This window comes from Numida meleagris, chromosome 4 (assembly GCF_002078875.1).
Source record: "Numida meleagris isolate 19003 breed g44 Domestic line chromosome 4, NumMel1.0, whole genome shotgun sequence".
Classification (NCBI taxonomy): Eukaryota; Metazoa; Chordata; class Aves; order Galliformes; family Numididae; genus Numida; species Numida meleagris.
Genome location: NC_034412.1, coordinates 29,528,694 through 29,545,047, shown reverse-complemented (window position 1 = coordinate 29,545,047; position 16,354 = coordinate 29,528,694). Strand labels below are relative to the sequence as shown.

Sequence of the window (16,354 nt, the reverse complement as noted above, 5' to 3'; positions counted from 1 at the left end):
ACCAGCTGCAGAAGGAAGTTATCTTCCATACACTCTAGAAACCTCCTAGACTGCTTCTTCTGCACCGTGTTGTATTCCCAGCATATATCAGGGAAGTTGAAGTCTCCCATGAGGATAAGGGCAGGCGATCGCGCAACTTCAGCCAGCTGTTTATAGAACACCTCATCTGTCTCTTCATCCTGGTTAGGCGGTCTGTAACAGACCCCCACCAGGATGTCTGCCTTGTCAGTCTTTCCTTTGATCCTAACCCATAGAGATTCAACGTTATCTTCCCCAGTTGCAAGTTCAATAACATCAAAACACTCTCTAACATAGAGAGCCACGCCACCACCTCTCCTTCCTTGCCTATCCTTTCTGAAGAGCTTGTAGGCATCCATCGCAGCACTACAGTCATGGGAGTGGCCAGCAGGACCGTGTCTATCAAACTAATAGAGGGGAAATTTTAGGTTGTTTATAAGGAAGCAGGTTTTTATAGTAAGGGTGGTGAGGCACTGGAACAGATTGCCCGGAGATAGGGTGGAAGCGCTGTCCTTGGAGACATTCAAGGTCGGGCTGGATCAGGCTGTGACCTAATCTAGCTGCAGATGTCCATGTCCCTTGCAGGGGAGTTGGACTAGATGACCTTTGGGGGTCCCTTCCAAGTGAAAAGGTTCTATGATTCTCTGATTTTTTTTTTTGTTGAAAAACATGCAGAAGTCATCAAACATTCTACATTTGAAGATTTTAAGAAAAAAAAAGTAATATCTGTCCCTCATCTGTAGTCCTAATCTAACTTTTATTGAGGTAATACGAATCAAGAATACAATGTAGATTTTTGAGATTGTATGTGTTCTTCTTGTCATGATCAGTGGTTAATACTGACTTCTGAAATCTATTTCAACTTCAGAGGGTGAGTTATGTTTTCATTTTGGCATAAACTGCTTTTGTGCCCTTTATTTCAGACCATCTTCAAGTTTTGGTCTTGCAAAATGAGGTTGGTTACAATATGTTCATATTTTGAAAACACTTCAATTGATTAGGAAGCCAATTCCAAAAGATTACTTAAAAAAACGTGGAGTGAATCAGAAATCTCTTACAATGAGAAACGTATACCATTGCCATCAGCTAAGAAAATGACTAGCTGCTTTGTGTATGTGTTTGCAAGTCTTATGTTTTAATGAGTGCTTGTGTTAAGGAAAGCAGCAGCATTTACTTAGGCCCAGAAAGCTCCTAAATGTTGCTTACATATGATGGGTAATGATATCGTATATGTGCTGTTGTTGCATCTTGAGTTTGGGTTATATATCCCTGCATGTCTTGCTTCTTTAGAGTGAAATATAACTTGGTATCATTACAGTGTGTCTTAACGTCTGTAAAACCACTGTTGTGCCTAGAGCTGGTAAGATTACGGATGCTTGCTTTGCTTTTGTGTGTGACAACGTTTTTAAGATTGAGTTCTGGCGCATGGCTAAATGGGTGAAAGTGATCCCAGTATGCGTACAAGCCAAGAAGTGAAAAACAAGATTGACTCTGTACTTTTTTGATTATGTGCATTTCTGTTCTCTTTTTGTAAGATATATGGTAGTGCTTATGTTATTCTGTAGTTTTGGAAATAATTGCATTTAAAAGTATATCCTGCTGAACTGGAACAAATAATTTCAGTTCTACAATTGGTTGTGTCTGCCCACTTTATTATTGTAGCGTTTAAAATACACATCACAGTCCTTGCTGTACTCCCTCAAGTAAAACACGTGACTTTTGCTGTGGGTTTGGTACAAATGAGTGCCACAGAGCTAGAAGAGTATGTGTTGAAAGAGAAGAACTTTTGAATGACTACTTCTAGAGCAAGGGCTGCATCAAAGACTGCAATTGGAGTGTTGTGTAGTCACATAGTACTTTCAGAACTGATAAGGCACTCTGTAATCTTATGTAGTTCCTTCAGTGCTATGTTTTTTGTAATTGTGTTAAAGTCGCAGTAGTTCATTAGAGAACTTTTTAAACTCTGAGGCAAAGTAAGTAAACTTAACAAAGAAACATGTTTTGGATGCTTGGCCATATAAGGAATATGTGAAGTTTCACTTCCTCAGTTTTGCCAAGGATAAATAATGAGAATATTCTCTGCTTTGTTGGGAGTCTGTTAAACTAAGTGCAGATTATTATTCTAAGTCACATGGAAACCAATTCTGACCATTGAAAGAGAACTTATATCTACACTAAAAATAGTAATCAGAGCAAAATCAGTATATATTTTTAATATGAAAAAATAATATACGAAATAACAGAAAAACATATAATAGAAAAGTATGTCATAATTAAAGCCAGAGAAGACCTCTTGTAAACCAGTCAGGCTGATGGTTGGTGGTATCAACTCTATTAAACACAACAAAAACATGTTAGGTGAAGAACATTTTTCTTTGCTGCTGTTGTCCAGTCTAAGCTAATAGCATCAGTTCCCTTGATAGCTGGCACAGAGAATCTCTTAGGGAGTGATCTGTCATTTTTTTGGTGGATCTCCAAGAAGAATGGCTTGTTTCACACTGCATCAATTTGTCCATAAGAGGAAACCTAAATGATTAGCTAAACTGAATTCCTTTCTCCCCAGGTTACTAGAACCCTGTGAGATAAAAATCTGGCTGTTGTTTAAGAAAGAAAGTGTTTGATTTTACTGACAAATTGAAATTTGAATAATAAATTCTGGTTGTGACCTATTTTAGAACAAGAGTCTTTTAAGGGAAAAAATAGTGCCGATTTGAGTATTTTATTCCTCAGCAGGTTTGTAAACTGTATAAACTTAGTAAGACTAGTATACCTGCTATTCATTGTTGCACACACGTGCTGAAATATTTATGTACATATGTATAAACAAAAACAATGATACGATTCTGTGGAAACGATAAAAGGAAATACCAGGATATGGTGGAAAAACTGTATCACCTCAACCTACATTAGTATTTCTGCAGTTGTCTTGACTTGCATTTAAGCAAGAATTCAGACTTAGATCTCTGTTCCTGGAGCAAGGTAACTGGGGAGGTGTTACCCCCTCCCTCCAAAAAAAAAAAAACAACCAACAACAAAACCCCAAACCAAAAGACAGTTGTTTACTTTCTCTATTGGTTAGTACCAGTAATAATGAGAGCTGTACTCATAAAAGATGATAGTTCCAAAGAAATAAAGGCAAACCACTGTGCAGTTTTGTCTAACGACATGGCCTTAACTTGTGTTCATGAAAAAAGCACTCCGTTGTTACATATATCGTATGGATTTCTCTGTCTTTCTCTCTTCTGTATAATACATTAAAGAAAATATTTGAATCAGTTTTATTTGGTTAGTAGATAACTTCAGGCAAGCACGTAAAGGTGTTGCAAGCAGTCACATTCTTTATTTTTCCATACTGGCTAGAACTAGCAAGTATTGTAAACTCAAGGATTGAATGCATTTTCACCTTTCAGTGCTGTTGAAATGCTGCTAGTTCGCAGAACTGATCAAAAGAATAATAATAATCATCATCATAAAAAAAACCCTTCAACTACCCGAATGAACAAACTTTGCTTTAGGTTGGCTTGATATCTTCCTGGAAGTCACTTGCTTTATGAAATACCAACTTGCTGAGCTGCTGCTAAAGCTGCGCACTTGTGCTGCTATCTGTTTCACGTGCATGGGTCTGGATACATGTAATCGCTTAGAATGCTTCTGAAGTACTCTTTGTTTCATAATTGAGTTCCTGCATTTCATTTTTTAAAAGTTGGAAGAGACCGATACACCCTTCAGTTGTTCACATTTTCAAGGTTTTTTTATTATTTTTAATGTTGGTTTCCTTTATATGTTCATCAACATTTTAATCGCTTGATCTTGTGTGTAGATCTCATGCTGACTCTGCAAAATCCAGCTCTTCTGAAACAGACTGCAATGATAACGTGCCCTCCCACAAAAATCCTGCTACATCCATGAACAAGCAAGCTGTGAATGGCTTTTTTCAGCAGCAAGGTGTCTACGACTCTCCACCTTCTCGTATTGGACTACCGTTGGCAGACTCCAGCCTTTATAACCTGCCTAGGAGTTACTCACAGGATGTTTTACCCAAGGCAGCATCTCCAACGGGGACTGATGCAGAAGGCGAGCAGCACGTTTTCAATACGCCATCAGCAACATCATCATTAGATGCACAGATGAGGCACATCTCCATTAGTTACGACATTCCCCCCACACCTGGAGGTACTTACCAGATTCCACGAACTTTTCCAGAAGGAACTTTGTCTCAGACTTCAAAATTGGAGACTATTCCAGATATTCCTCCACCTCGGCCACCCAAACCTCACCACGCTGCAGATCGATCTCCTGTGGAAACATGTAGCATTACTCGTACTGCTTCAGATACTGATAATAGCTATTGTATCCCTACAGCAGGAATACCACCCTCACGCAGTAATACCATTTCAACTGTAGATTTGAATATCTTTCGTAAAGGTCAGTGTTCCATATTTTACCTTGCTCTGCCAGATTCTCTTAATGCTGAATGGTACTAGTCTTATGAAGCAAGATGTGGTACATGTGGGTTGAATAATGAGTGTTGCTTTCTTCCTTGAGAATCGAGTGGATGGCACTTCACAAAGCACTCGCTAAGGTCTGAAATATGTAAGAAATCAGAGAAAGACATGTTTATTGAAAGAAAGCATCAAAATAGCAAAGCACAGAACATTGATAAAGGCTACTCTGCTGTGGCATTCAGCTTTATCTAAAAGTGTTTGAAGTGCTAGGCATTTTTGTGGTGTTTATTAGTCTTAGAAAACAGCAGTGGAAAACTAAGTATTGTTTTTTTGCTAATAAGGTCATATAACTGAGTTCAAAATTGCAGTCTGTCAGAACAACCAAGGTAAGGTTCGCAAATAGTGATCCAAATCCTACAGAAGCTGAAAGTTCAGTGGAATTTTGTGTGCACCAGGAGCTTTGAAATCAACCTTGAACTGGTTATTGATGCCACAAAACTTTACCTCCCTGTGTTAGATGTGCATATGAAGTTTTTAAAGTAAAATTGAAGTTGTTCCTTATAGCCATTCAAATGTCGGTATTCCAGACGTGCTAATGCATTTCTGTTGTTATTCCTTTAGCAGCTGGGTATGTTTCTGGATACTAGCAAATCCGGTGGAGCTACTTTTACTTAAGAAAGACTTCAGTCTTTCTTGTTTTTCTGCCTGTTTGTTTGTTCCTGTTCTTATTATCTCAGATTTAAAGTCAAGAAATGCAATAGGAGGCTGAGATTGAAAAGTGATATTTATTTTTACAGGGCAGTTGTTGTAGTCTTACTAACAACTTTTGGGCTAAGAGTTTCATTTCTTTTAGGTTCCTGAGGCAGGTGGGTATAAAGCTGTAACTTTTCAAGTGAAATTTCATACTAGTTGGAGCTGGTGCTGATGTTTGTGGGGACAGTTGCAGTGCCTATTGGATGGCAGCCAAGAATGAGGAAGATGGTGGGGACAGGGCATTTGCAGGAGGCAGTGTACAGGAGAGATGTGATCGTACAGGCATTGAGCAAGTACTCCTTTTGTCATTCTTTTTATAGGCTATGCACAATGATATTGGTGGACCTCTACTCCACTTTGCCTCAGTTAAACTTAGCAAAAGGAGAGAAAATGAGTACTTTGGTATTAAAGCTGAAACCATCAACCTCAGGGAAAAAAAAAAGGCAAAAAAGCCTGCAGAGTTCTTTTTCTAGGGCAATAGGGGAATGAAACAGAGTTGACCCCCAAGTTTCTGTCTTAGCGTGAGTAGAAGCAGGCTTGTTGAACAGTAATGCGAGCTGTTGCCTGCACCAGGTGAGTGGGACCCAGGACCTGGGTACGCAAAGTATTTCACAAACATCCTAGTGCTCCAGAGAGGCAGTCATGAAGGTGAGGACTTTCTTAATGTGGAGTGCTGAGAGCTAGGACCCTGAGAAGCATGAGATATTTTGGTTCTGTTACTCATTCAATCTGAAAACCCCTGGAGACCTAATCAGGGGAGCTGAGAGAAGAGTGGCGGAGTATAAGAGGAATTTACCTCTTTCTGCAGTGGGTTAATTTCTGTTGAATCAGCACTTTCCAAGCAAGGATATTCAGTCAGAAGACCTCTCTCTAGACCTTAGATTACGTCTGTTCATTTATTTTATAGTAGGTTTCTCATGAGGGCCTTATATCTCAAAATATAGGCCTCTTACAGTAACTTCTCATGCCTGCCTGTTTGAAAGAAAGATATAGCTGGTTCTTTAAATGGAAAGATTACTGTTGTGTTTTGTTTTCTGCCATGGAAGACATCACTACAAGATTTTCAAGTTGATTGACAGGTGCTGAGTTTGTTTATGAACACAGTCATCTCAAGTCTACAGATAAAACCTATTGACCACAGCTTTGGGAGGTGTGTTTGCATGGTGTCTTAGAAGCAGACAGTAAATAACAACAAATTCTGGATGACTGGTGCCAAGTGATGGGGAACAGGAATGATAAATAGCCCCTTTCTTTTCTTATTTCTTTAGAAATTAGTTCTCAAGACTGTTACGATATTCCACGAACGTTTCCAAATGACAGATCTAATTCATTGGAGGGCTTCCATAACCACTTCGTAAGTATGATGTGTTCTTATGGGAGGCAACAGTGACAGAACTTGAATGCTTTTTGTTTCTGTGTAAAAAAGCAAGCTGTGTGGTGTTTGTGATTTTCACTTTCAAAATAATGTATTAATCTGAGTAGCTTAGGTTAAAAGATTCATGTGATTCACAGCTGATTGCGTAACTTATTTTGTTAAAGGAAATATATGTTAATTCTAGAAAAACAGAAGCATGTTGACAGTGGGAAGTGTTTCAAGTGAAGAACTAGATGAAAATTATGTCCCAATGAATCCCAACTCTCCTCCACGACAGCATTCCAGCAGCTTCACTGAACCCATCCAGGAAACAAATTATGTTCCAATGACTCCAGGCACGTTTGATTTTCCGTTATTTGGAAAGCAAGTCCCTCCTCCCTCTCACATGGGTTTCAGGTCCAGTCCAAAGACCCCTCCCAGACGGTCAGTGCCTACTGAAAAATGTGAACCACCGCCAGTGGATCGGAACCTCAAACCAGACAGAAAAGGTGAGGAAAATATCCAGTAGAAGCTGATTTTATCATCTAATGAAATATTATAGTTCTTAGAGCTTCTGATTAGTGGAAAATAATTTCTTTGAGATATTCTAACAAAGGAATTTTGGTCCAATTAGGTATCCATAAGATGAAATTTCTAGGATGTTTGTTAATGATGATAACATATCGCAATAACTGCCAAATACAAACTTGAGTTTAGATTTCAATTCAAAATTTACATAGAATTGCTAACACTCTAGTATGAGTTCCAGTCCTTAACAAAGAGGACAGAATATAAATATATAGACATAACAACGCTTGGTACAGGATCAATACATGGTTTCATTGTCTGATGTAGAAATTAAAAATAACTTAGCTATTTTAGGTATTTGCTTTTGATCTAAACATCGTTAGCAATGAAGAAGTAATACATAATTAATGAAAAGAATGACTAGTATATCTTGCCACTTTTTACTCAAGGTATGCAGTATTTTTTTATTCAAGGTATTCAGTAGTCATAGAGTAATTCTTACAGATGTGTTTAAGTGTAGGAATAATATTAGCTTGAAGAAAGTGTTAACCAGTGAGTACATAATGTTAAGTCTTTTCTTCAATCTGTAAAAACAAGGAAAATCGCTTGATGTTGAGGCTGCCCAAAGCTTGAGATGTAGCAGCCACAGGGGGCAGTCATAGAAAGATGTTGAATGTGGGCTATGAGGTAACCATATATATTTTACTTGAGATCCAAATGAGAGGAGGAAAGCGTTAATTCAAACCGGCTTTTAAGGTATGTTTGCTCTATTGCATGAGCTGGGTACCACGCTGTTTGTGTAAACTACAGTAAGTAAAAACATATGAGCCTAGATTTTGGATTTCCTTGCCTTTAAAGGCTGCAGTAGATGAACAGTCATGAAGCAAAATGAGAACTGGTTCTGTGTGGAAATATTTTAAATGTCTGAATGTGAGAGAAACCTTATGGGTTTGAAGAAGCTGCAAAATATGATGACAAAATTGAGGGGGAGTGCACGAATTTTAGAGGGCTTCTCCAAAGCTATTCTAAAAAAGAAAAGTGCATCTCTTATATCTGGTGCTATATGTTTACTTGGCCTTAAAGTAAGGATTAATTAAGTGACTGGAGGACTTAAGAAATAGATATTGTTGTGATGCCTCTGTTTGAGAGTACTTGTTGAGAATCACTAATAAATAGCTTAGACTTCCCAGTCAATGTGAAATATTTTATCAGAATATCAGAAATATCATTCATGTAGAGGTGGGAACTAAATAGTCAGTGTCTGCAGAACTTTGTCTGTAACTCCTGTTTACAGAATTACACATTTGAAAGGAGTGTTTACATTGAGAGTGGCTGTCTTCATTTTGGGGGAAAGATCAATGTTTTATTCAGATGATCTAAAATATTAATCAACTAAAACTTTACCATTTTTTTCCTAACAAGTGAAAACAGCCTTATGTATAATTAAGCGAAGCAGATAATGTCATTGTGGTACAGATGATCTCATTCTGCCTGTCCGTGTTCAGAAAATGAAACGTGGCCTTTTTCAGAACCATGGCTCTCTGCTTGTGTCTGACTTGTTACTGTGTTAGCAGACAGTAGTTCTGTTTAGTTTTTAAGAAATACTGGAATCTAACAGGTTGAAACCCAGTGCTGGAAAGTATTCTCAAAGTAAACACTGAGCTGCTTTGAAGTATTTTTTCTGACTTGCAGGTTTGTGTACTCTACTGATGAAATGCTTCACCTTCAAAATAACTTAAGTTTTAATGTTGAAAAGCTTCTTGCTTTGCTGTTGGTGGTATGAAGTGGTCACGTAGATGTCTGTTGAGGCAGCATTGCTACTTTTGCCTCTCTCTTCTTGGGAATGGATTAGTGTTTCACCTTCTGAAAGTGCTGTGTGAGGATTTTGCTTCACTCCTGTCCTCAAATGCTTTACAACTAAAAAGTCCAAGCTAACAATGGGGAGCAGTTATTTTCGGTGTACTAACACATCTTCTAATGAGCGTAAAGGTGCCCAGCGTAGCTCCTACTGACTGGCTCTATCTTTACCTGCAGGCTTTTGGAAGCTGAATCGCAATAAGGTAGCACAATTATTTAATATAATTTAGAATATAAAGTCACTTTAAAGTATATCTAACCATGAAGGTACATATTCTATAGACTGGAGCATACCTCAATACTTGGGGGGATGGGGAATACGAATGCTGTATAAAGATCTTGAGCTACCAAGAATGGTAATGATTCTGATGTATTAGCGAGGATTTTACCTTAGTGAAACATGCACACAATCATACTCAAATTCTCTCAATTGTATTACTGTAAGTTTTCCATTGTTGTGAAAAGCAGATACGATGACACCCCAGGGTGGTAATATCGTTCCCATTTCAGTATGCACATAGCTTCCAGAGATATTTTTGGAAAAATCAAACTTCCATTCTTTTTGAATTAAAGTAGAATAAAACTTCTGTTTCAGTGAACCCTTACTTAAAGCAAGTATATGCTTTACATTCTATTGTGTTGTTTTTTTCAGCTTTCAAGTTCTTTTAGCAAATTCTATTATCAGTTTGTTTCTGCTTTATATAAATGTTCTGCAACGGTGTTCTGCTTCAAATTAGTACACAGAAAATAGTAAGTGGGTCAGTGTGTTCCATATTATCTAGGTAGGCGAAGGAATGGGTAAATGGTACATAAAATAGTTGAATTCTGAATATTGTTCCTTTTAATATTTGTTGTGATTAATTCAACATTTTCTGTTGGAGACCATCACTAAAAATGGCATTATGGCCATTACTGAGATAATGCTTATTGGTTTTTAGGCTTCTGAGCATTTCAGCTTATCAGCTGCAGATACTGCTGCAAAAATACTATTTTGTGCTGCCAACAAGCAGTTGTTTTTTGTAGATATGCTTGCTTATTGAGAAGTACAGTTATTACCTTTATCATAAACATTAGCTCTGGCTCAATAATGTTTCTGTGTGAATCAGGGAAGTTTGTCAATTGTAATTGTAGCACTGAATGTAGAACAGAAATACCACAGTAGAACTACCACATAAAGAAGGAATGCACTGTTTTTTGTTGTCAAATGTATGTGCTTATGTATATTCTCTATTTTTGTTCATTTTAAGATGTTGGAATTTTACTGGCGGTGTATTTTGGCAATAGTAGCAAATGGAAACAGGAATGCCAGTCTGTTCTGTCATACATAGCCTGCTCTCCCCTCCAGTGTTTCTGTTTTGTGAACCTGAGACAAAATAAATGCTTGATTACTTCAGGTTCTGCAGTCGTAGGAGAATAACATACTGGGCAGCATCTGTCAGCAGATGAAATCATTATGTCAGCAGCACTGACTATAACGTGGATGTCTTCACACCTCTGATGTAAGCACTTGAAGTTCTGGGTAACTTATCAAACTGTTAAAACTCTGCCCTCTCCCAGCTGTGACTGAGGAATGAGTTATCAAAATCAGTAATATTGATAGCTGAATGTGGGTAATATATATGTGTAAGAGTCACTAAACTACGTGCATGTTCTTCTATGTGTGGACACTTACCCCTGCTTTGCCAGGTGTTCTTCGGTAGGAATAGCTTAGGCAAGAAGGCATGGTGTGAGATGCCCTGTGTCATTTGGTCTGGTTTCCCAAAGAGCTTAGTTTTTTGAGCATGGGGTAAAGAACTACAACAACAAAAACAAAACACACAGAAAACACAAGAACTTGAGATTGCATTTTCATGTAGTTTCACTTCTCTGGCTCTTGGCTGCATCTGTATGTAAGTGGGGGGAGTTTGCAGTACTTTTCTGCAAGTCTTGAAAGTAATTTCAAAACATTATGTTGGCTTCCTGCCCCTCTAGCTTGAATCAAAACACTTTACATTTCTTTAGAGAAGTACACCAGAAGGTAAGTGGTATATTACTTGGGACAAAATGGAGAGTATTTGGACAGATGTTTTTCTGCAGTCACCTGTAACTGAATGACAAAAATTATATTAAAAAAAAAGTGGGCTTTTTGGAGTTCTGTTTTTTTAATTATAATTTAGTTCATAAAATCTGCGTAGTATTTCTGCTTTTTGGCTCTTTGGCTTGCCATGGTTTGCATACAGTCCTGATGCTAAGTCCAAAGCACTTTTGCTAGCAAAAGGTTTTATCCAGAAGACGCTCTGTGTCCATCCCTGCAGTTAAATTATTTTCCCTGAATTGTTGAAAGTTTGTGACTGGTTCTGTGACAGAGTGGTTCTGTGGCAATTGGTTTTTTTGGAGGCAATCACACATTCATGCTCCTTCTTCAAGTACCGTTTATTGAAGAAGGACCAGCGGAGTAAAAAGCACATAAATGCAGTGAGGTGAAGACTCCCTTGAAAGCTAAGGCTGCAAAGAACAGACAGGTTCTCTTCTGCTCCACCATGTGCTGATACAAGGCAGTGGTTCTTGCCATCACTACTCCACAGGGAACAAGTCTATATAATAAAAGATATTGGACAGGCAGGTCTTGAGTGGCTGTACTGGCAGTCCATGAGAAAGTTTTAGGGCCTGACAGAGATCTGAGAGTTAAGACAATCAATCTTTGATACAAATGTGATTGTTAAGTCCTAGATCAAGGAAAGCGCATGTTTGAAAATAAAAGGGGTAGAGGGTGGTTCAGTTGCGTTTTGTAGGTCAGGTGAAGGCTGAGCAGCATGTGAGTGAGATGGGGTGTCCATGGGTCTCTGTGCATGGTAATGACATCCCCAAAGTGTTTTATTTCAGGGGTAAGAGATACTGTTTGTCCTCTTAAAGCAAAATGTTGTGACCAAACGACTAGAAAATATGATCTTTATGTTTTGAAAAATATTTCTTAAGCAAAGAGCTATGAAGGAATCGTTCAGGACATATAATATTTAGTATATGTGGTGCATCTCCTCATCTATAAAGTTCAGAATTCTTAAGATGCATGTGTTTTCAGTTGTGACTGACAAAATGTAGTTTTTCAATATCTGTATTAAGCAAGTTTATGGAATTAATGGTGGTGGGACTTAGTTCTTTAAAGTCTTGGTCTGGTACTTTACCTACTGTAACTTGTCAGCTTCCATTTTCTAAAGGGTAGCACATCTTTGTGCTAAAGTGGATTTTTTTTTTTTAGGTTCTAGGAGGGAAAATATGAACAGTGAGCATGTGGCTGAGTTTACCAAGCTATGATCACTATGGAATGAAAATCAGAAGTTAAATCTCATTTAAATTGAGTGCAATGCTGTTACTTTTGTTATGCTGTTGATCCGATGTTCTTATAAAAACGTTACAGAAGAGTTCAGATTAATGCAGATGTCATTCCAGGGTTATGGGGAGTTGTGATGGAACGATGTATTCAGGATCACTAAGCAAATTGCTGACAGACAGCTGAGAACTTACAATTCCCTGTTCCTTGGATTTTTGATGGCAATTATATTTGTCTGAATGTTGCTGGAGTTTAACTACATTTAAGAGTATTTTTGACAAGATTCTCAGTCTTAGTTTTGGGTTGAATTCACAGCGTATTTTTCCAATGGCAAGAATAACAAATAGGTAGTATAGTGACTCTTCACCTTTTTTTTTTTTCCTCTCAAAAAGTTCATCTCTCAACAAAGATAAATCATCAGAATTTTGTGTAGAGATGCTTTCTGCAACTTCAGTCTGTACAACTATCTTGAGAAGAAACTGCTGCTTGGTACTGGTAATTTTAAGCTGAGAAAGCGATAAACTAGGATTAGAGAGCAAGTGATGCATGCTTTTCTCTTCGTACTGATGGAGTACCTGGTTGCACCTTGAAACACACACACACACACACACACACACACACACACACACACACACACACACACACAATCAAGTTCTTAAGGAGTTAGTACTTGTGATTGTTTTAAAAATGTTGCTTCTGCTGGAAGAGGTAGTAGAGGCTCTTTCTCCAGAGATACTCAAAACCTGCTTGGATGCTTTCCATGACAGCTTCCTGTAGGGAGCCTTCTTTAGGGGAGGGCTGGACTAGGTGATCTTCAGGGGTTCTGTCCAACCCCTACAATTCTGTGATGTTTCTCTGGTTATTTTTCTTACAAATCCTTATCATTTGTGATGTTACATGACAGAATTTATGGTCAAACCACACAAATGTATTTTTCTTAAGCACATGACTGTATCTTTTCCTTGACTACTTGTGAGCATCTCCCAACCAGATTAACCTAATGGAAAACTTTATTTCCCACAAAAAAACTATGTTTAAAAACGTAAGTCCACTGTGAAGATTCTCTGCGCAGAACTTTCACATGTGACAGGAAGCACCTGCTATGTTCTGGCCACCATAGGACCCACTGTGATGCTTCTGGATGACGGTCATAATTACCCATTGTTGAAGTTCAGTATAGTTCTTTCAAAATCCCAAGCTAAATCCTTATTTCTTAAGGAAATTAAGAACTTTCATTGATCATGGCATTTAGTTATAAATAGCCTAGTGAACACTTGCCTTGTTAAATATTTGTGTATGCGTGTCTGAATTGGACAATGTGAACTTACTGAATTTCCTAATATAGCAGAAGCACCGCACCAACATCTCAAGATAAAATCACAGAAACAGTTAAAGCATTTGTGACAACAGGGGCTAAGACTTCTTGAAAAATTAAGGGAAAGATTAGGGGAAAAAGGAGACGGAGTCAGAAGTTGGCAACACTGCAGTGTTCTACGCTATCGTGATTGTTATACATTCTTAAAAGATCACTTACTCAGACCTTAGGGCAAGAAGTCATGGAAGAAGTGTGAATGAAAATTTTAATCAGCAACAAGAACTAAACTGAACTAATCTGATTAAAAAACTAATTTTCATGATCACTTTTCAGAGCAGAAGTACTTTTCATTTCAAGAAATCCAAGTGTTTAATTTCTCTTGAATGTTACACTTACCCTTCATTCCATTTAAGAATTTAAAAGATAAGATTTTTGAGGATGTTTTGGTGCTTCCTCAGAGTTCCTAAAGCAGGGTAAATGCTAATTTACTGATTTTTTTTTTTCCACCATCCCCAAGCTCCAAAGCCTTCAGGTTAGCTAGATGTTATGCTTTTATAGGGGCAGTACTAAATTGCTTCTACAAGGCTAGCTTGTGGTTACAAGCCTAAAATGAAATTTATGTAGTGCCTTGCTATGGTCCACCAGTCCTTAACTTGCAACTGTGGTCTTGCAAAGCCTTTAAAAATTTTAACAATAGTTCTCTAAAGACAAACTACAGGAATTACTCTGATATTAGTTGTAGAGATGCTGGTGTAGAGTTTCAGAGACCATGGGGAGAGCAGGAATAGAGCATGGGTGATAACTCCCTTTTTTTTTTTTTTTCCTTCCCTTCATACTTTTTTTCCTCTTATTCCCTGTGTTTTAATGCCTGTATGTGCAAGCATAGTTTATTTAATATGCGTCTTGTCATGCTATTCCAGTTTCTTGCTTTTCATTAAAAAGAAAAAAATGAAAGCAATCTCAAGTAGTATCTCTTGGACTTCATGAATGATAGTGCTGCTTTAAGCTACTAGTTAATAAAAACATCAGAACATTGTACTTTGGTCTTAAAGCACTACATTTGGTATTGAAGGCTTTTAGTTTGTCATGCAGTAGGGGATTTTTAAATATAAACATGGACAATTACTTGAAAATTAGAGCAGTCAAATAGTATTTGGATGATTAATAGCTTTGGTATTGTCGAAGTAGTTTTTCTGGCATTTGCCAAACATTTTATGAATACCAGTGAAGCTTAGCTGTCAGATGCAGTTTGACTTTATAATCAGATATTTTTTACAATTCATTCATGATTTAGGGAGTATTTAAATAACCAGTGCTCTGAGATGAATTATTTGGAGAAAACAAAGGTGTCTAAGAAAACTGGAGAGCATCTCTTCACATTGACTGCTTTGTAAAGTCATAATATTGAAAGCAAGAGCTGATTTCACTTTATTTTTACTGTTATGAGAAAACTTAATTGTCATCATCCTTATGGTACCACTGACCAGATCTGAGTACCATACTGTTATTCCTGTTTATGGTTGGGTACTAGTATGGCAATGGATATGAACATTGTGCAACTAAATACATGTTTCTAATTAGAAGTACCTTGGCAGGAAACGGTCTTTAAAAAAAAAAAAAAAAAAGCAAATTCAGGGTATTTGTAGAGCTCTGTGTTGAAGACCGTGTACTTGGGAATCTGAGTTCACTGGGGTGAGGAAAGGGAAGCAAAGGAAAGGGGGAGGTTATTCTGCAGAACTGAAAGTCAAATAATAAACCCCGTGGGACTAAGACTGAGCTTCAGTCTTGACTTTTTTTTTTTAAAGGAAAAAACCACAACGATTTAGAGTACTGGTATTCTTGGACCTCTGCAAATTTGAGCTTCTTCTAAAAACATAAAAGTGCATATTTTTTAAAATGGAAACTGAAAACTGCTATTAGTTATGCCTTTCTAAAAGTACTTCTGTTGATGCAGGACACTAATGTGGCTGTTCTTCCCTCTTGCTTTCCTCCTCTATTCCAAGTAAAGCACTGCTCTAGCATTCCTACATCTGATCTCCTTGTCTCATGAGAATTAGAGTCCTGTTGGCCCGGAAACAGCATTAACAGATCACACATTTCTGAAATTTTATGTCACATTAGTAAACATACTTAAAAAATTTAAGCCCTAAATAGCTGGGGTTTAAGGAGTGTTTTGGCCTCTTTCATGAGGATGCTTGCTATTTCCTGATGTAAAATCCATTGCTGGCAAGTGACTAGTCAAAAAGTAAGTATTTTTAACAGAAGTCTTGTTAGTAGTAGTGCTTCAAGGTTATAGCCTGAAGGCAAAATGAGTCTCTTTGCTGATTACCTTATGTCCTTAAAACAAGAAATGTTAGGGCCTAACTGCTCTGATGCAGGACTTTGCTGCAGTGGTACACCTTCCCACTGCCTACTCCCAACATCATATTTCAAGTGTTTTAAGGAAAACAAGAAGAGAATGCATCAGCCAATTAAAAAAAAGTTTTTAAATTTTAAACTGTTATTGGAAACAAAATCAAACAAGTGAAATAGACTCTTCTCCTGATGAATTCTTAGACAAAGGCAGCATTGGCTCATGCTGAAATGCCGGGAGTAGAATTCATGCCATCTGAGTGCACTCTAATGCTAGATTCATAATTGCCTGTTCTACTCAGCCGTTATTACAAGCAGCCATTTCTCAGAAAACTAGGCTTTGTTAGATATGTTTCATCTCAGTGTGCCTTTGCTCAGTGTTGTATCACCATGTAGAAGCTGAGGGTTTTTTTCTAGCTGTTGCA

General features: G+C 37.7%; 1 protein-coding gene across 7 annotated transcripts in view; it reads left to right on the top strand.

The window, feature by feature from the left end:
• Positions 1-16,354, top strand: part of GAB1 (GRB2 associated binding protein 1) — a 100,938-nt gene that overhangs the window by 73,479 nt on the left and 11,105 nt on the right. For 6 of the 7 annotated variants that reach the window (XM_021394095.1, XM_021394097.1, XM_021394100.1 and 3 more), the window contains 3 exons: positions 3,839-4,443; positions 6,485-6,570; positions 6,776-7,079. In XM_021394095.1, coding sequence (XP_021249770.1) covers positions 3,839-4,443; positions 6,485-6,570; positions 6,776-7,079 — 995 coding nt within the window. The remainder of the gene's footprint in view (positions 1-3,838; positions 4,444-6,484; positions 6,571-6,775; positions 7,080-16,354) is intronic. The other variant, XM_021394098.1, reaches the window with a different exon arrangement.